This window comes from Cryptosporidium parvum, chromosome 4 (genome assembly GCF_000165345.1).
Source record: "Cryptosporidium parvum Iowa II chromosome 4, whole genome shotgun sequence".
Taxonomy (NCBI): domain Eukaryota; phylum Apicomplexa; class Conoidasida; order Eucoccidiorida; family Cryptosporidiidae; genus Cryptosporidium; species Cryptosporidium parvum.
Window position 1 is genome coordinate 589,014 of NC_006983.1, and position 19,395 is coordinate 608,408.

At 30.8% G+C, this 19,395-nt stretch overlaps 12 protein-coding genes and 1 non-coding gene across 13 annotated transcripts; 7 read left to right on the plus strand and 6 right to left on the minus strand.

Annotated features, from left to right (window-relative positions):
- Window positions 1-3: 3 nt before the first annotated feature.
- Window positions 4-1,158, minus strand: cgd4_2550 (putative farnesyl pyrophosphate synthase; the record flags this gene model as incomplete). The annotated part of the gene is made up of 1 exon (XM_625843.1): window positions 4-1,158. A coding segment is annotated over one exon (1,155 nt), but the record flags the coding sequence as incomplete, so codon positions are not given.
- A 1,544-nt stretch (window positions 1,159-2,702) lies between these two features.
- cgd4_2560 (phospholipase C, delta 1 ortholog with 2 EF hands plus phospholipase C domain plus C2 domain) lies at window positions 2,703-5,354 on the minus strand (the record flags this gene model as incomplete). The annotated part of the gene is made up of 1 exon (XM_625844.1): window positions 2,703-5,354. One exon carries the CDS (start codon window positions 5,352-5,354, stop codon window positions 2,703-2,705), a length of 2,652 nt encoding a protein of 883 aa, XP_625844.1.
- A 476-nt stretch (window positions 5,355-5,830) lies between these two features.
- cgd4_2570 (WD repeat protein) lies at window positions 5,831-7,327 on the plus strand (the record flags this gene model as incomplete). Its single annotated transcript, XM_625845.1, has 1 exon — window positions 5,831-7,327. The coding sequence occupies one exon, from the start codon at window positions 5,831-5,833 to the stop codon at window positions 7,325-7,327; it is 1,497 nt and encodes a 498-aa protein (XP_625845.1).
- Window positions 7,328-7,348: 21 nt separating this feature from the next.
- cgd4_2575 lies at window positions 7,349-7,422 on the plus strand (the record flags this gene model as incomplete). Its single annotated transcript has 1 exon — window positions 7,349-7,422. It is a non-coding gene; the product is annotated as a tRNA-Asn (tRNA).
- Window positions 7,423-7,638: 216 nt separating this feature from the next.
- Window positions 7,639-10,083, plus strand: cgd4_2580 (oxysterol binding protein 1A-like pleckstrin homology (PH) domain containing protein; the record flags this gene model as incomplete). The annotated part of the gene is made up of 1 exon (XM_625846.1): window positions 7,639-10,083. One exon carries the CDS (start codon window positions 7,639-7,641, stop codon window positions 10,081-10,083), a length of 2,445 nt encoding a protein of 814 aa, XP_625846.1.
- A 16-nt stretch (window positions 10,084-10,099) lies between these two features.
- cgd4_2590 (glycerophosphodiester phosphodiesterase-like protein) lies at window positions 10,100-11,146 on the minus strand (the record flags this gene model as incomplete). The annotated part of the gene is made up of 1 exon (XM_001388030.1): window positions 10,100-11,146. One exon carries the CDS (start codon window positions 11,144-11,146, stop codon window positions 10,100-10,102), a length of 1,047 nt encoding a protein of 348 aa, XP_001388067.1.
- A 179-nt stretch (window positions 11,147-11,325) lies between these two features.
- cgd4_2600 (UDP-glucose 4-epimerase) lies at window positions 11,326-12,363 on the minus strand (the record flags this gene model as incomplete). Its single annotated transcript, XM_001388031.1, has 1 exon — window positions 11,326-12,363. The coding sequence occupies one exon, from the start codon at window positions 12,361-12,363 to the stop codon at window positions 11,326-11,328; it is 1,038 nt and encodes a 345-aa protein (XP_001388068.1).
- A 279-nt stretch (window positions 12,364-12,642) lies between these two features.
- cgd4_2610 (hypothetical protein) lies at window positions 12,643-13,326 on the plus strand (the record flags this gene model as incomplete). Its single annotated transcript, XM_625847.1, has 1 exon — window positions 12,643-13,326. The coding sequence occupies one exon, from the start codon at window positions 12,643-12,645 to the stop codon at window positions 13,324-13,326; it is 684 nt and encodes a 227-aa protein (XP_625847.1).
- A 26-nt stretch (window positions 13,327-13,352) lies between these two features.
- On the minus strand, window positions 13,353-14,327 carry cgd4_2620 (hypothetical protein; the record flags this gene model as incomplete). The annotated part of the gene is made up of 1 exon (XM_625848.1): window positions 13,353-14,327. One exon carries the CDS (start codon window positions 14,325-14,327, stop codon window positions 13,353-13,355), a length of 975 nt encoding a protein of 324 aa, XP_625848.1.
- A 377-nt stretch (window positions 14,328-14,704) lies between these two features.
- cgd4_2630 (hypothetical protein) lies at window positions 14,705-15,541 on the plus strand (the record flags this gene model as incomplete). Its single annotated transcript, XM_625849.1, has 1 exon — window positions 14,705-15,541. One exon carries the CDS (start codon window positions 14,705-14,707, stop codon window positions 15,539-15,541), a length of 837 nt encoding a protein of 278 aa, XP_625849.1.
- A 34-nt stretch (window positions 15,542-15,575) lies between these two features.
- On the plus strand, window positions 15,576-15,950 carry cgd4_2640 (hypothetical protein; the record flags this gene model as incomplete). The annotated part of the gene is made up of 1 exon (XM_625850.1): window positions 15,576-15,950. The coding sequence occupies one exon, from the start codon at window positions 15,576-15,578 to the stop codon at window positions 15,948-15,950; it is 375 nt and encodes a 124-aa protein (XP_625850.1).
- Window positions 15,951-16,054: 104 nt separating this feature from the next.
- cgd4_2650 (hypothetical protein) lies at window positions 16,055-17,935 on the plus strand (the record flags this gene model as incomplete). The annotated part of the gene is made up of 1 exon (XM_625851.1): window positions 16,055-17,935. The coding sequence occupies one exon, from the start codon at window positions 16,055-16,057 to the stop codon at window positions 17,933-17,935; it is 1,881 nt and encodes a 626-aa protein (XP_625851.1).
- A 281-nt stretch (window positions 17,936-18,216) lies between these two features.
- On the minus strand, window positions 18,217-19,047 carry cgd4_2660 (similarity at COOH terminus with programmed cell death protein 2; the record flags this gene model as incomplete). The annotated part of the gene is made up of 1 exon (XM_625852.1): window positions 18,217-19,047. The coding sequence occupies one exon, from the start codon at window positions 19,045-19,047 to the stop codon at window positions 18,217-18,219; it is 831 nt and encodes a 276-aa protein (XP_625852.1).
- Between the last annotated feature and the right edge of the window lie 348 nt (window positions 19,048-19,395).

The window sequence follows — 19,395 nt, forward strand, 5'->3', positions numbered from 1 at the left end:
TTTTTATAATGAGTTATTTGAATCTGCATTTGATCGACTATTTGTAATTAGTTCCGAGATTTGGTGAATTAGGTGAATAAATACTTTCTGTAGACTATCATCGGTAATATCTTTCACTAATTTAATTAAATAATCCAATGCATTCCTTTGATATTCCAAATAATGTTCATTTATTTTTAATAAATTGTAACAATCTTTTACTAACGAACTATTTTTTCCATAGTTTTCAGAAATCTTAAGTTTCATTTCTTCATCAGCAATTTCAAACGATTTTTGTAGTGGCCATGTAAGTTTAAACCTGCAAATATCATCTGCATTGCTATCATTAAATAAGTAGTCAGAAACATCATTGTGCACTTGATAGAATTCGCCCAGTTTATAGAGGATAGCTTCAATCAAGTTTAATTGCGCTGAAGAAACTTGAATTTCAGAAAGTGTTAAGCCAAAAAATACAGGCATATAAAACGTATAGCGAGAAGTCTTCATTTCTACCATTGAAAAGTATCTTTCGGATATTTTGTCAGCTTTAGATAAATCAAAATATGACAGATCTAAATGTTGGCCCAATACCGTAAAAAAAATAGATTCATTGTATATTTTCTGGATTTTCATAACAATATCATTTCCGAATACACTAGAAAGCTCAAAGATCAGTGAAAGTGATAGCATTTTCAAGAAAAAAATGTCATTAATTGCATTCGATTGACCATGAACAATATACCAACAAGGCGCTCCTCTTCTAAATTTACCAGAATCCATAATATCGTCCGCAATTAATATCAATGCTTGTATTGCTTCAACCACCCACCCTAACAAATAAATGGAGTCTCTCTTTATATTTGAATATGCTGAACTTAAACTTGAGATTAACACTAAAATTTTGCCACGAATATGCTTGCCTTTTTTTACGTTATAATCAATACAGTTTAAGTAATATTCGATTACTGGTTTTCTTATTTCATCATTTAATGGTAATTTTTTTAAAACATTATATACTATTACTTTAAATTTATCGTAATAATTAATAAAATCCGTATAATCATATTCTATTTGCAAATCATTCATTTTATTGAAAATGAATTGAGGGGTTAAATAATTATCGTGCAGAGCAAAAAATATTGAGTCAATAAACGTTATTTTTAATAGATGAAAGAGAATCTAGATATTTTTTGTTTACCTTTTTTTGTGAGTAGGAATTATTATTAAATTAATCAACTTACTTTTTTACAAAACTCAGGATAATCAGCGCATGCAGCCAATATCAAATCAACCAATTGATCTTCGAATATTAATAAAAGTGAAACAAATAAAACTAACCAAATAACTTACTTCTTTCTAAACATACTATCTGGCTTTCAATAGATGTAGCTTTTAAGGATCCACCTAATTTATTGATAACTTCATTTTTTTCGAGACTATTTCTTTCATTGATTAACTTTTGCAAATTTTGCCTTCTGTGGCTGCTTAAAGAATAACTAATTCTCTTTTTTTCTTTTAGTTCGGCATTCCTAATTGGTGTTTGAAAGTTCGGCATTTATAACTGAAAAATAAAAGCTAAAAAAAATAACTGAATAATAGAATCTTTTCGCGCAAAATAATCGATTAAAAAAATGTTAAATACAAATAAAACGCGTAGGAATTATGGAACTTGCTTGAATTAAATGTTTATGAAAAAAAAATTAAGTAAATCCAAGCTTAAAACTAAAATTTTTAAAACTTTCAAAGTGAACAAGGTGTATTTGTAACATCAATTAAAGCATGTTTAAATAGCATGCAATATAAACATGCGACATGTAATTGCTAGTTAATTCCCCATCGTTAAAACATTTAGAACTATTCTTTGAATTTTTATGGTTATTTATGGCACCTGAAACTCAATTCAATTTTAGAAAGCATAAAAGCGACCTAAGAAAATTATCTTTGGTCATTTTTATAACAATAGATGTGTTATATGCAGGAGTGCTCGCAGTTTCATTTGGGAAAGTTTGTGACACACCGTTGAAGGCATGGCTCGTTGGTGCAATACTATTGGTAAGAAATTTAAATAATAAGTAATTCTTCATTAATGATAAATTAGTCCTATCCTGCTTCTAAGCTTATGGCTATAATAGAATCCACATTTGGGCAAAAGTAAGTTGTCTTGAATACAAAGAAATATATTATATAAAAGAAGTTTTGCAATAATAGGTGAATCTATAATGTTTTTGGCAAGTTTTCTTTGGTTCACAATGGGAACTGTTTGGGTAAGTTGAAAATTCATTATAATTATTCGATTACTTGTTTAGGTAAATACTTCATTGGTTTGTCAAAGCACTGCGCCTGCACTTTGGTGGACGGTATGTTGAAAATTAACTAGAAAAAAACTAAAAATTTTGCATGTTCAGACGTTTGTTACAATTTCTTCAATTTGGTTTTTTACAGCAGGTTTGGCACTTTCTTTAATTGGAATAACAGTTTACCATATGATTGCTACGGGAGGCTCAAATCCAGAATTTAATAGTATCTCAGATAAGCCTACGATGTAAAATATTCAATGAATTATTTCAAGTAAACATTTAGTATTGAATAAATGTTCTTTTAATGTTTTTTGAAATGTTGATGAATTTCATAGATTATTAAATACAATTAAATGACGTGAATTGTTTATTTAACGTTTTGAAAAAAAAAATTATAAATTTTCCCAAATCAACAAAGTAGATGACTCAAAATTTAATTCCTCTAAACTGTTGCAATGTTTCTTGTAGATTTGTTGATGAGCTTCCATTGTTTCCTGTTAAAATTGATGATAACATATACGTTTTTGGTAATTCTGTTGTTATAGAAATGTTCGCAAGGATCCCACAACACTGGATATCAATAAAATTTGCATCAAATAGTTGTATCCACCTTAAACCAGGTCTAAGGCATGAAACAGGAATTGAAGCTGCTGCAATAAATTCAGACTGTATCGAATCTGATGACTTAACCTCGAAATTAATAATCGAAATTTCTGGGCAAAGAACATTGAATGTAAATGGAGACAAGTTTTCCCATTTTGGATTAAACCCATTATTATTTATTACAGGCGTTCTGTATGACTTGAACTCTTCGCTGGGCCCTCCAAAAACAGAAATAGTAATGTATGGTGAAAGTTTATTCCCAGATATTAGGCCTGCAATTCCACGTGAGAACTGCGATAGATTGTCAGGGAGCTGGTGAGCTGATAGTATTTGGATACACACTCTAACAGGAGGGATATCAAAGAGCTCTAAAGTTTCTAAAGGGTTCATAGGATCGAATACCCGTCCATCAAAGCACTTTTTTAGGCACATTTTTGGTTTTAGTACGTAGCCACTTTTTGAGCCACCATTTTGTCTGAATCTCCCTTCATTCAATAATAAGGCAGTTCCAACTGCTTGGTAATTCAATGCGACAATCTGAGCTCCGTATGACCATGGTATTAAAGGATTATAGTTTGAACTCGATATACGTGTACCTGATGGATAAACTCTACATAGATGATCTTGATGGAACTTTGCAAGACTCATACTTGAGTCTTTCGCAAGGCGCAGAAATTTTGTTTCAACAAGAGAACCAATGCTCATTCTTCTTCGATTTTCAAAATTAGACAGTTGTATCGCATTTCCTGGAAGGGAAATTAGACTAGAATATAATCTCCTCTTAGTCTGATTTTGATTGTAAGACGAGGCTTGCTTTTCATTTTCAATCCTTGTATTGTTGGACACTTCGAGATCAACTTCTAATATGTCTGGGTTTAGATCATTTTTTTCATCATCTTCATTAATAACCCCTGCTCTTAAATCAAAACTAATATCTTCTTTTGGGACCTTAGCTTTGACAAGAAATTTATATTTAAGTTCATTTGGGGTGGGAAGTCTATCACTCCCATCATTTGGGGGAATATAAAGAGAATCGCCTAATACGTTCAATATTATTTCTGCAACCTTTTCACGTTGTTTATCAGATGCATGCATTTCAAGCGATAAAATAATCGGATATGGAGATATCTGGAAAGCATAGTCTTTGCATGCTCGAATTACATCTTCAAAGTAAACTTTAGATGTTAAAGTGTGGCCATGGTAAATAATTGGTGATCCATCTGGGCCATTCCAAACATCCAACTCTACACATCTACATCCTTGAAGTAATACAGTTATATATTGTCCAATCTCGGATTTTGAAGTTAGTTGGTCGCCAGTTAAATAAGTATTGTGGCTCGAAGCTATCCAGTAGTGTGAAATAGGTTCATCCATTGATTGATATACATCTCTTTTTAATGGATCAAATGCGGAGTTAAATTCTGAAGACATTAGAATATTGAACCCAATTTCAGTAATACCACCCCTTTCAATGAACGGTTCTTTCATATTTAATACAGCATTAACTAGTGATTCTAATGAGTTTGACGGATCCATTCCTTGAACATCTATCAGAAAATTACGAAATTTATTCGCACCCATAACATTTGTATCTGGATCCTTATATTCATCAAATAAATCACGCAACTCAGGGAGTATTAAAAGCTGAGTTAACAAATTTCTAAATTCCTTATAATCAAGTGCACCATTATTATCATTATCATATTCACAAAAGAGAGCGTGAGTATAATCTTTAGATACCGGCATCTGCAATCTCTTTGTTAAACGCATTAACTCTGTGAAGCTTATTGAACCAGAGTTATCTAAATCTGAAAGTTCCCATTGACGCCTAATGTAGTCGTGAGTGTAAAAATGTTTAGCATCAACAATTTTTTTTGTTCCTTTAATTTTTGAGACTAACTTCTCTCTTTGAGCAAGAGCATGGCTTACCAACAGCCCGACCATCCAAAATTTCCATTCTTCTTTATTTGCGCATAAAAGTCTTAGTGTTTTATTTCTTTTTCCTATTACTACTAGTTCAATCCCAAAATTAGAATTGATATACTCCTTCTTTGTACATTTCTTTGACCTCCAAAAGTCACTATCAGATCCTGGAAGAATGTGGTTTACATCATTTAGATATAAAGTCTGAATAAATACCACTTTTCTAGAACAAATCAAAGTTTTTTTTTTTTTATACCACTTTACGCATCCAGAATCTAAGTCAATTTCAAAGTTATATCTTGAAAAGCGTCTACTACCAATACAAGAACGCGGATATTTATATAGGTAAGAGCCACTTTTGCATGTATCTAGTGCAATATCTACATCAACTTCATGAAGCAATTGCATGAGTCTGTCACTTACAACTATATTCAATTTGTTTACTACATCCTCAAATGTGCGAACGGATATTACATATTCGGATAGATCTTGACTTCCGAGCAATCTATTAATGCTAATTTCTCCATTACAGTCTAACAACGGCCGAAACATTATATTTATATTGCGAGCAGCTTAACATGCAATCGTAATTTGCACGGCAGGTAGCGTTACAGCGGTAGGAATATTTGTGCCGCCAAAAAAGACACTCTTCCGTACAAAATACTTTTCTTTACTTCTTAGTATTTTAATTATTTATTTATTTTCTTTATATGTAGATATTTTATAATGATGATGATTCGCTTTATCCGTGTTTCAATTGAGTACAATTTTCTGTACAATGAGACATTTTGCGCATTCTGAAGTTATAGTTTTATTGCACAATGCCACAGTATCAACGCAGATTGTTGCTACCGTCCATGTTTGTGCATAAATTAACGAGAATACAATAGGAACTCCAAAATGAACTGCTGATTTTTGGAGGCTGATAGTACTCTACATTTTCCATTTTAATCGTCTAATAGATTTTTAACTACTTATCCTTGCGCGCCTCTGTCTGGTTATTTGTTGACTTTTAGCGTTATTATTCAATGGAGAGAATAACTCTTGTTTCAAATCATAATGGCATATATTCTTTTGATAGAAATACTGGGACTGTATCGCAAACATTCAAGGATTGTAATGCATCCAAGTTTAGTGTTTCCTTTATAGGTAATTCTACAAAATATCTTGCTGGCTTCCAAACAAACAAATCAACTTTACACATATGGAGCAATAAAAGCGATCCAATTTACAGAGTCTCAGTTCCTGAAATAATAAAATGCTGCGAATTTCAAGATGACGGTGGTATTGTTTATGCAGGTGGTCTTTCAGGAACCGTTTACATTTGGGTAATAACCACAGGGCAGCTTTTAAATTGCTGGCTTCCGCATTATAAACCTATAAATAAAATAAAGCTGGTACAAGGCAATTCAATATTGGTTACATGTAGTGATGATTGCTATATACAAGCATTTCTGACTAGTGAATTGCTTGAAAGCAACAACTCCTTAACTTTTCCAAAACCACTCATTAAATGGAATGCTCACTCTGCTTCAATAAATGATTTCTTTCCCTTAAATTTGACAAACAGCTTTTCGGATATATCTATTATTTCCATTGGAGGAGACTTTTCATTAAGCTTTCTTACATTCAGATCTGAAAAACCCTTAGCAAACCTAAATTTCTCGACTCAATTATGCTCTTGTACTTCCTCAGAATGTGGTAAATTAGTTTTCATAGGAGGCGGAAATGGCATAATTTATAAAATATATTATGACAGTATACCTACTCTAAATAGTCGTATTTCCAAGTTATTTGGTCATTCTGGGCCTGTTAAAGCTTGCATTTGCTCTAAAGATAAAATATTTTCATCCGCAAATGATGGAGTAAGAATTTGGGATATAATAACGGGGTCATGCATCGCTCAACTACCTCAATTTGGAGATGGTATACTGTCTATTTTAAATACTAATTTGTCAATCAGTTATTTATCTTTATCGATTCCTATTTTCAAACCTTTACAAAGGAATATTTCTAAGTATTCTAATGTAATTGGGGTTAATATTCCAACTAAAGATAGGAGAACAGACATAAAAAATGAAATTTATCATCTTTCAAACAGAATAGATGCTATTTCTTATTTAAATACGTCTTTGCTAACTTTTAATGGCATTTCTAAAAAGCGTTTAAGCCAAATGAATACAATGAAAGATAGTACCTTTACAAGTGAGTATAATAACATGATCAAACTTGCAGTTGAAAAATGCATTTCTCTGGAATCATCAAAGTTGAGATCAAATTGTAGTATCCATGATAATAACTTTGAGCTTTTGAGAACTTGTACTATTCCCTATTCCAAGTTTAAAGAAGTTAAAACTATAAAAGCTGAAGAAGAAAAAAAAGTACAAGTCGCAAGTCAAAATTTTAAAAATCTACCAAAAATTAAGTATAAATTTATCAAGAGCTGTAGTATAGGTAAATTTTCCAGAAAGCAATACTTAAGAATGTTACTTCGAAAAAAATATCTAAAACTCTCTAGACATTAAACAAATTACCTCCAAACGTGAGCTTCCGTGGCTTAGTCGGTTATAGCATTCGGCTGTTAACCGAAGGGTCGACGGTTCGATTCCGTCCGGGAGCGTTTTTTTTTAGCCAAAAATTTTAATTTTTATTTTTTGTTTTTTGGAATCTATGTTAAATTTTTGTTAACAATAATAAATTGGAGGAATTTATTGATTTTAAAAAGGGTTTATGATTTCAAAATTTCAGTTTTTAACCCCTCGCATCCGTTTTAATACTTAGATTTGGGGGGATTCAAATAATTTTTTTTGAAATAAAATAACTAACATGCTAATTTATGTTGGTTAATGAGCAATCAAAAAAAATAAATGATAGACTTGGTAGCTTGCCTTATAACTGGAAAATAATGAGTGATGCTCCTGAACTTTTTAATTTACCCACCAATAAATATGAAGAGTTAGGAAAATTAAATAAATCAACCTTGAGAAAGAAAAATCAACTTTGTTCAAATATTAATGTAAATAAAGCAGACCACTCAAAGGCTTTCGTTCAAGAAAATAAGAATATTGTCTCTCAGCTATCCAAAGCTATGAATAAAGATCATTCTAATGAATATGAGCAGCCGATAATTGAAGGCTGGCTACACAAATGGACTAATATGGTAAACACCTGGAAACCGAGGTATTTTAGACTTTACCCCGGAATTTTATGTTATATAAAGGGTTCAAAAATCAGGAAAATTAATATACCAAACAAATCTTGCTACATCGATATTTATTCGAGTAAATGTAATCGAATTTCGCTGAGATATCCCAGTGATTCAAATAGTGACTTGCATTTGAAAGCATGTTCACTCGAATCAAAACTTGCTTGGATAAATTCTCTAATTTATTCTATGAATGCAAAAGCACTTTTTGGGAAAGAATTGTTTTTTAACAAAATAAATTCTCATAATTCATCTATTTCGTATAAAGATTCACTTAACATTCGTAACATTCCTTTTTTAACGAATTTATTATATGAACTAATAAAAACAAGAAATTTGATTTTAGACGAAATTTCAGAAAAGAGAGTTAAATCTAGCAAAAATAACATCACCAAATATTTCGACAAATTAATTGATACGGTTTTCGAGAAAACATGCAATATTAATTTAGTTAAACTTCATGAATGCGATATTTATTCATCGCTATTCAGTTTAATAAATACAGAAGAGGATATTGGAAAAATTAGTATTAAAAGCAATAGAGACTTACACGCCTCTGAATCGACTGAAGAAATATTTTATGATGCTTTTTCAGATTTTGAAAATGATACTGAATCAGAGAAAATATTGAATACTCCCAATATCTTTCCTAAAAAAGATGAATGCTATTGTTGTTTTTGGAAAAAGAACCCATATAAATATCGTATGACTTTACCGTTTCTTCAACAAAAGCCACGCTTTAATTTGTGGGCATCCATAAAGGAATCTATAACGAAGGATATTTCACGAATAACAATTCCAATTCAGTTCAATGAACCAACATCATTATTACAACGGCTTGCAGAAGATTTTAGGTATTCGTCTATACTAGAGAATGCGTCCCTTTACGATTCTAGTATAGATCGTCTTCGTGAAATAACTATATTTTCTATTACTCCTTATGTATCTTCAATTGGGAGGATATTTAAACCATTCAACCCTTTGCTTGGCGAAACTTTCGAATTTTCTCATCGAGGTTTTAGATTTATTGCCGAACAAGTAGGCCACCATCCTCCTACTACAGCATTTTATGTTGAGCATCATCCAACGAATATTAATGACAAAATTCCAAAAATTGGGCATACAAATAATCCCTTGTATTCAGTTTGGGGACAAGTTGGAAATAAATCTCGTTTTACAGGCCAAAGCTTAGAGCTTACTGTTATAGGAAATGTTAATGTAATACTGAATGATAAAGGTGATAATTACACCTTTAACCGACCGAAATTACTCATTCACAATATAATATTTGGTAAACTTTGGATAGAAATTGTGGGAATTAGCACTATAATAAATCGAAAAACTTTAGAATTTTCATTAATTGAATATCAGAAAGGTGGATGGTTTAGTAATGATTTGTTTAATATTAAAGGACTTGTGTTTAATAAGTATGGAAAACCAATCTATAAAATAGGAGGGAAATGGGACACTAAGATTTGGTATGAATCTTGTAAATTTGATCAAGAGTTTACTAAAGAAAATATCTTCATTAAATCAAACTTAGAGTCAGAAAAGGTAATTAAACAGAGAGAAAATTATAAACTCTACGGGGAATCAGTTGAGACAAGTTCAAATATAATTCCTACAAGTTGTTTATATTTACTGTCAATTTGGGATAAAATCGAATCTATCCCTTCAACTCGCAAGACAGCATGGGTAGCCGAAGCTAAGCCCTTCCAGAGCGAAAAATTCTTTGGGTTCGCTGAAATGACATTTGAACTCAACGAAATTTCACCACAGTATGATATTAATATACCTGGTGTAAATATGCCTTGTACTGACTCTAGGTACAGGCCAGATCAGAGAGCATATGAAAATGGACATATTGAGTGGGCAGTTAAAGAGAAGAGAAGGCTCGAGGAAAAGCAAAGAGCAAGCGCAAAAAAAAGGTTAAATGGCGAAGCTGATTATTCTCCAAAATGGTTTTTCAAGGAATTAGATGATTCTACCGGAAAATTTAATTGGAAATTCAATCATAAATACTGGGCTCATAAAGACCAGCAAATCGAATTTACAGATTTACCAAATATTTTTTGATAAATGAGGAGGGGCATCACTCATAAAGTCGTGTATAAGTATTATTTACGTATTGCATAATACTTTCAGAGTCATCAGTGAACAAACCATCTGCTTTTAAAGTTTTAATAAAATAGTCGTATTCTTCGTAAATATCTTTGAAGTACGACAATATAGACTCCGGTCTAAATGTATACGGTACAACAATTAGACCAAGTTCATGTGCTTTAGAAACGAAGTGACTTGAGCTAGGCAAAGTATTATTTGAAGTGCTAGTTCGATCGATCAAGTCCTCTTTATAAGGAGATACAACATTTGCAAATTTCGAAATGTACTCTATATCGCAAGTCACATATTTCATTTGTCCACCATTTTCCACATCTTCAATTGCATATACAAAGTTGTTTTCACTATCTCTAGTTAAAAGTTGTACCAAATTTACCTCACTCCTAGCGCGTATATATTCTAAATTAGATGGCTCAAAACTTTGAATATAAACTGCATCAGTCTTTTTATTAATGCCAAATCTATCCAATGCATCTAGTAATTTATCAGTAATGTTGTCAATTCCTTTTCTCTCATGTAAAGTGGGATATTTAATCTCAATATATAATCCGGGGAAATTGCCATCGAACCCAGAAACACTAAACTTCAGGAACTCATCTAGTGTAAGTATATCATATATTCCATTTAGACTTGGATTTCTGTTATTGTACTTCTTTTCATGAGTGCATTTGATTCTTTTGATTTCTTCATATGTAAGATCCCATGAAAATATACCCGTGATTGCATCATTACTGTTATTATCATAAAGGATTTCTGTTCTCCTGAGGTGACTAAATTCGATCAAATCATCGATATTTGTAGACTCGGATAAGTTCGGGCTGTGCCTCAAAATCAATACACCATCTTTAGTTGAGACGACATCACATTCAATAAAATTCACTCCATGTTTTGCTGCAAGAGAATATGCAGCTAAGGATTCTTCTGGCACGAAATAAGATGCGCCTCTATGAGCAACTAAATGAAGACTTGCTTTTGCCCTCACCATCATGTAGAAAATAATTAAATAAATACCAGGCATTTAAAGTATTGAAAAAACTATCAGCTAAGGTTTGCGCCAGGAGTTGAAAAAAAAATAATAAATAAATTAGAATAAATTAGAATAATTTGGTTAAAGTTAAAAACAAAATTATTATCATCTCAAACAATCAAGTGGCCAATCTAAACCTTACAGCAATAACGTCTTATTACAAATAGTGGCTACTTTTTAGAATATCCGTTCGGATTGTTAAATTGCCAATCATAAGCAGACTTACACGCATCAAAAATACTGTGTTTCGCCTTCCACCCTAGCTCCTTCTCTGCTTTTGATGGATCAGCAATTACACTTGCCAAATCTCCAGGACGCCTATTTATTATTTCATAAGGAATTTGTTTCCCGCTAGCATTTTCAAAATTTTTAACCATTTCTAGTACGGAAATCCCGCTTCCACAACCCAAATTATAAATATCTAGAGTTTTGTCCGTGTTACTTAAATTCAATAATTTTTCGAGAGCCTTGACATGTCCATTTGCTAGATCAGTTACATGGATATAGTCTCTTACTCCTGTTCCATCCCGAGTTGGCCAGTCATTGCCGAAAACGAACAATTTCTCTTTTCTTCCAATTGATACAAGTTGTATATATGGAAGTAGGTTATTCGGCTCTTCTGGGTCTTCACCTATTAAGGAAGACGGATGGCAGCCAACGGGATTGAAGTACCTTAGTATTGAAAATTTTGTATTTTTGGATGCATTGTAAATATCTTTCATCATAAGTTCTATCATGAACTTTGTTTGGCCATATGGGTTTGATGCCCCTAATGGGTCAGTTTCCAAAAGAGGCGTAGATTTTGGTAAATAAACTGTTGCACTTGAGGAAAATACTAAAATATTGCAATTAGCTTCTTTCATCACCTCTAGTAATCTAATAGTTCCAACAACATTATTTTCGTAGTATTCTAATGGTTGGGAAACTGAAACTCCAACAGCCTTAAGTCCTGCAAAGTGAATCACAGCATTGTACCTCTCTTTCAAAAACAAATCTAACATCCTTTCTTTATCTCTAATATCAATTTCAAAGAAAGGAACCTTAACTTTGGTGATTTTTTCAATCCTGTTTACAACTTCGGGGTCTGAATTTGAAAAATTATCTAGTATATGAACAGAATAACCCTCTTCAATAAGAGCTATTACGGTATGACTACCTATGTAGCCGGCTCCACCTGTACATAAAATTTTTATCTCGCTTTTACTCATTTTTTAGAATATAGTGAAAAATATTTGTGTGCGCTGTGGTATGCATAATATTTTTTTCGCATTGTCTGCGAATACATCATTTTCCCTAAACATGCTCGAAAAAAAAAAATCTGAATTTTATTTTGTGATGAAGAGTAAACTTCGAACTAATTAAAAATTAAGAACAAAGAAACTTCATTTAATATTTTTGGAATGATATTAATAAATATCTCAAAAATAAGATAATTTTAAGAAAAGTTTTAATATGAATTAAAAATTCATTCTAAAAGCTTCTCAAAGATGATTAATAAGGAGAAAAGAATTGATCAGGAAAGGATATTTTTAGATAGCTTTGACTATTCAGAGCTAGAAAAAGCCGACCCAACACTATCAGGCGGTTTTAATGTTGTATATAGAAGAACTTGCCCTGTTGAAATTAGATTAATAGATTCAGACGATGTGGAAGAAATTGGAACAACAGAGAATATTAATTTTAGGGTAATGATAAAAGGAGCGAAGTCGCTCCCTGACACTATAAGATTTGAAATAACATGCGATAATGATCTTTTTCTTTTTTACACACGCGATTTTTCAGCCTCAGATTTTAACGAGCTGAAGGTTGTGCAAAATCTTGTCTGTGATTATAGCGACTTCACAGAAACATTTTGCAGAATAGTAAATAATACTATCCAAGATCAATTGGGATGTTTTGCAAAGTTTTGCCTCAGAGTTGATGGAAGTGCAAAGTTAACTTTTATTCAAGTTATGGAATATAAATTTTTAGAACTGCTTTCCATTGACTTTCAGCAGACTCCAGAAGAAATAATAAGAAACTCGATTTCTTTTAGATACTCCTTTATGAAAAGTAAAGTTGCATTAATGGAAGGAAGGTTCTTAGAAATTTCAAATCTGTTAAGCATCAGAAATCCAAATTTATTACATTATTTACAGAAAAATTCAAATTGTATTAGAAACAAGTATTAGAGTTGCTTGACTAATTAAATAATTCTCTATCTCCCCTTTTTGTATATTCCAGTATTTATATCAATTATGTCTTTTTTAATACAGTCAACTACAGTTCTGTTTACTTCAAGAGATACATTACATGTTCTAGAGAGCAAATATTCAATTGAAAATTCAACAAATGCACTGCTGGTTCCTATAGAATTTAGAAATACATTTAGATTCTCATCGCCTTGCAATCTTAAATTTGAAAATGAATCCAAAAAATCAAAATTGAAGTCTTCCTCTGGCTCTTTAGTTTCAAAGAGTTTTTCATCTAAAATTTCTTCAAACATTAGTGGAATACCTTTATTATTAATGGCGCTATCGTGTATTTTGGATCTAACTTGCGAATAGACTTCTTGTAGACTTTTTTCTTGAAAATCGTTGGAAAAAATGTGTTTAAAGTCATGCTCAACTAGTAAATATATTTCTCTCCTACTCAAATCATTTATAATAAATTCAGAAGCCTCATCAACAGCATAATACTTAACATAACTCAATAGTTTATTATAGTATAAATTTGCTCGTTTAATCCTTTCTCTGCCCATATCTCGAGCAGATTCAATCCGCTCAAATAAATCTTTGGAAGTTAGTTTTTTCTCTTGAATTTCCAATTTTTCTTCTGATTTTTTTCGTCTAAAAAAATTTTTATTTGGTCTGGAATAATTAAATATACGCTTTAAATTAATAATTTCTCCGCCTTCAAATTCATTTTTCATCGAGCGTAATTGAAGCCTGTTACTTAAGTGAGCAATATTTATATGAGAATCTTTGTCATCATTTATGTCGGAATTTTCAAATACGAATTTTTCATTGACTTTTTTAGTTGATGAAGTACAATTAATACTATTCCGTTTATTATTTAACTGATCAGATTTACTTAGTATCTTACCCCTAAATATTTTAATCATATCATTAAAATTTTTCCTTTGGTTACTTTTAAATATGTATGCATCATTATTCTCGAGTGACTCTGACATTTCAAGTTAAATTTTTTTTTTTTTTTTACCTTAAAATATTCCCGGCAAAGTTTTGTTCGCAGTAATAAATATTTTTTTCAAAATATTTTAAAAATCAGAAGAAAGATAAAATATTGGCAAAATGACATGAATTACAACGTAAACTTATTATAACAAGAGTAAAAAACTTCAAAACATTTTATTACGCATTAAACAAACGTCTTGAAAACATAATTCTTAATTCTATATTTCTAATGTTTGTTTGCTACATGAAATGTTAGGCAAAAGATTTAGAATTTCTTCGTATGAAGTATATTATTTTAAAGAATTTTTTTTTTTTTTTTGAATACATCACTTTTCCCTAATTAGCGCCAGTAGAGTTCATTTTTCTCTACTTTATGACAATGGTGCAGCCCAAAAAGAAATTTAGAAAAATCAAATTACAAGATGAAAATTATGTTTGGAAAAGAGGATCTATTGAAAGGAATATTGATGATAGTTTAAATTCTGGTAAATTATTTACTTTTGATACTAAGATACTTTTTAATTCACGAAGTAACTTGGATCGTAAGAAAAAAAACTGTGATACTATTAAAAAAAGATGCAAGCTTAAGTATTTTAACAAGGATGGTGCTGATGCAAGTATGTCTAAGCGGCCTTTGAAGAAGGTTCGTAACCTCAATCCAAATGAACTCGATATTTGGGGAAGCTCAGTTTCAACTTCGAAAAGTGTAAACAGTGGAATGAATTATCCAGGCGAACTTTTAAGGATCAAAGGTCCTTCTATTCAAATGCCTCATTCCGGTCAATCAATCAATCCATCAGAGCCTGATAGGCAAGATGCGTTACTTAGATCATCTTCCGTTTTAAACATAAACACTAATAGTAGAAATAATGCCTTTCCTGCTTCTTTAGTTAATTCATTTATTTCAAGTTACTATGAATCTGATGAAGTTATAAAACTAACAGAGCCACAAAAATATCACTTGGTAAATTCTTTGTTGAATGGTAAAGTTTTGGGTCTTGACTCTATTGGTGATTTAGAATTAGTCAGTGATACTAAAGATGAAATAGATAATAATTCATATTCTCGTCAACAAAACAATGGGATTAGAAAAAAAAAATCTGAGATAAATAAAGAAATCCGAAGAAAAAAAGAACTTATGTTTAACAAGGAAAAGACAAGAATCAAGAAACTAAACAAAGACGTTCAAAATATGGGTAAGTATAAATAATTTATTTTCTCAATTAATATGCTTTTTTTTAGATATGTTAATTCAAGATATCGACGAATTTAACTGTAATCTAGAGAACAGAAGGATTTATTTGACGATTCTAAAAGAGCAAATAGAATCTGCAAGAAGATTGGGAGTTTTGTCAAAGATTAAAATAGGAAGGAACGCCCATAAGGAAAATCCAATTGGAGCTTTGTCGGAAGTTGATATTCAATCAAGTAACGGGTCTTTAAGAAAGTTGCGCATAGAAGATAAATCGTTTTCTAGAGATATTGTTTCTAATATTTATAGGAGGGGCTTAATAGAGATTCCACCTGCCAACGATGCTTTCTATGGCAGAAGATTACAAAAACTCCTCAGGAGGAAAAGAAGGTCGAAAAAAATTGCTAAAAAGGTTCGGTTTTTTTAACTAGATTTTTTTTATTACGAAATACAAGCGCTAATTTTTCTGCTTGAATAATTTTTATTTTTCAATATTTGTGAGCATTTTATTTATTTTATTAAGTTTTATGTATGGAAAAGGGGACTAAAGTTAGAAATAGAACAGTTTCGAGTTCTAATTTCTCATCTAATGGCTATCTTGTTTTGGTAACAAGTGTGTTTAATGTTTCTAAAAATGATAATCTTAATTTGGACTCAAAAACTAATCAATCTGAACATTTTAAAATAATTGCCCAGCTTACAAATAGTAATAGACTTTATAAGATTTCGCCCGTAACGAAAACGTTGTCTGAGAATCAAAACCAAATTATTTACTTTGATATATCACTCTATAATGAATGGTCAACTGCATGTTCATTTGTTAATACAGGCGATGTAATCGAAATTTTTGGTGGTTATGTTTCTAAAAATAAAAATAGCATTACTTATGAGTTTTCAGTTTCGAAGAGAAATTCCTCAATGGTTGTCTGGAGGAGCGGCTTTGAACATATTCCTGCAGTATTAACTCACGCAGCAGTATTATGTAGTAAAGGCAATATTTATCTTCCTGCATGGGCAAGAATATACAATGACAGGACTAAATTGGAACCTGCAGAAATTGGTATGAATAATCAAAATTCTTCCTCAGTTATTGAATCTTTGGACTTCAATGGAAGTTTTGAGCAATTTAATTGCATTACCAATAACTTAGATTTTAAAAAAAGCAATGAAATTTATCATTCCATCCTCAAAAAAAGAAAGGCATCAAGTGCTTATAAGAATGTTCCCCAAACCATTCAATATTCATACATTGATAGATTGTCTGATATTATTCCCAAAGTTAGCGTAAATCTTTATGGCGTTGTATTAGAAGTTGGAAACAATCCAATAAAAAGATGTGGTTCACGCACCTCGCAAATTTTTTTGAATGTAACGCTAATTGATCCTTCTGTTATTGAGTTAGTTCCAATGGATAGTTATTCAATTTCAATTCTTGATGAATTACTTTCAGGAATATATAATTATAAAAATCGGCCACGATTAAACCCAAACTTCCCAACAATTTCTCTAGAAATAGCTACCGAAGGTGATGCAAACACTCTTCCAATTATCAATTTTGGAGATATTATAAGAGTCCATAGAGTAGAACCAACAATTTCAAAACAGAAATACATTGATTTGCCATGTAATGTAAAAAATACTTCCATACGTGTTTGGTCCATTCATGACTTAGACATTGAAAGGATATATTCCAAGTATTCATCGGATGAGGAGATTTTTGATAGCCAAGATTGCTATTTCACAGTAGAAAATGCTATAAAAGTAGGGGGAAATCAGCAAAGAACAACTTTTACTAAAGATGATTCATTGAGATTGTTAAAGTTACAAAGATGGTTTTATGAATTGTTTCATGATTTTCCTTTCTTTTCCATTTCTCCTTATACGAAAACGCTTAAATACCTTTCAAATTCAAGTGAAAATCACAACCGACAATTTGGAGATATTATTGTATTTATTCACGATATTTGTATTCTATCTGATTTTTTTAAAAAACCAACTTCTGAAAATAACAAGTTTCAAATAGAAAAGAAACTGCCTAAACAGGAAAATTTATGTTTTATTGTAACAGAGCATAAGCAATGTGAAAGGATTAATTTAGATAGCCTAATGAAGAATAATTATGATCAAGTATTTATTGTTTATGTTTCTGAAAATCATAACTTTGGGTTAAGAGATTATTTTATTAACAATAAAAAACCATTATCATATGGAGACTGGATTAGAATAAAAAATGTATCAATCCTTGGTACTGACTACTTTACACACATAAATGGAGAACTTGTTGGCCCATTTACTGTAATAGATACGAATAGATCTAGAATTACGCGTCTTCCATTTTGGTCAGGAGATGTCAAATTAAACTCAAGTAGGATTTCTCCTATTTCAAAAAGTAAAGCACTTCAGACGCATTGATCAATTGAATTTTTTTCAAATTAATCATCCTAATTAGAATTAACATTGGAATGTTCGATTAAACTTAGATTAATATCTTTAATAAATAACTCCTATGCATTTTTTTCTTGAGGATTAATTTTAATAAAATCAAACTTTGGGCTATAATTTTTGTTAATGCTCAAATAATTATATAATTTAGTACAATCTTAGTTTAAATTGGGTTATTGGATGGCTTATTATTTCCTTGTGATGCCTATTTTCACAATTGTGTTATAATAATTCATTAATGTATTTTAGTTCTATATAAAATACTGTATAATTGCTGTCTCTTCAGAAAATTCCGTATTACAATCTTTAGAACAAGTATATATTATTATTGTTGACCATTCAGAACTGCATTTACAGAAAATATCTTTTTCTCCAAACAAGTTTTCCCACTCGTATATTATTGAAGAAATTATTTGAAATTCAAAGACTTTGTTTGAACCACATTCTTTACAAGTTGGAATATTTATTTTTTTCGGACTTTCTGAATAAAGAGGAGTACCACCAAAGCAATACCTAATTATTTGTCTTGGAAATTTTGAGATTTCTGAAGAAAAATTGTGCAAATATCTATCCTTATCAAATATATAGCAACTTTCTTCAGCATTAGATGGGTCTAAATATTCGTTATCGCTTTTATCAGATGAAACATCAGAGTCTGAACATTTTTCGATTTCAATTGGATCGTTATCGGCATTAGAAATGTAAGAATCCAATAAAAATTTAATTTTGATATCACCATTATCAACATCACTTTCTGATATATATTTGATCAAATAACTTTTTTGGTCCAATTTCCTACTAAATAAATTTTCAATTATTTTTGAATCGTTTTGAATATTTTGATTTGTAACTGATGTATTAATATCTATACCTGCTGATTGAAGCCAATCATCAGTTAGAATGCTACTTTCCTTATTTGGAAAGCTTTCAGTTGCGTTGTGTAAATTTGATTCAACAGAGGACCTAAAGGTAGTCCAATTCATGCTACAATAATTATTTTCACAATAAAACAAATATATAACTCGTCTTTTAACAATTGAATATGGAGTATTTCTGAAAAATAAATTCAATATAGTTTCCATAGTTATAAATAATTTATTTAACTTACAACTGTAATATAAATTTCAAAGGTAGGCTGCATTTTTCACAATTGACTTTAATTTCTCTAGTTAAAAAATCCTAAGTATATTAAATTGTTTGATTTATTCCAAAAAAATAACTTACCGGGTAACCACCTAACTTGCTATCTACTTCCAGATATTCCTTCAGATTACCTTCATTTTTTATTTCTCTACCAAGGTATCCGAGCAATGCCATTTTGATTTAAAATATTTCAAATTTGACAAACAAAATAAACGCGCGATTGTGTGTTGATTATTTTTTTAGCATTTTAAAAAATAATAAATAAATAAAATACGTAAATTAATGTG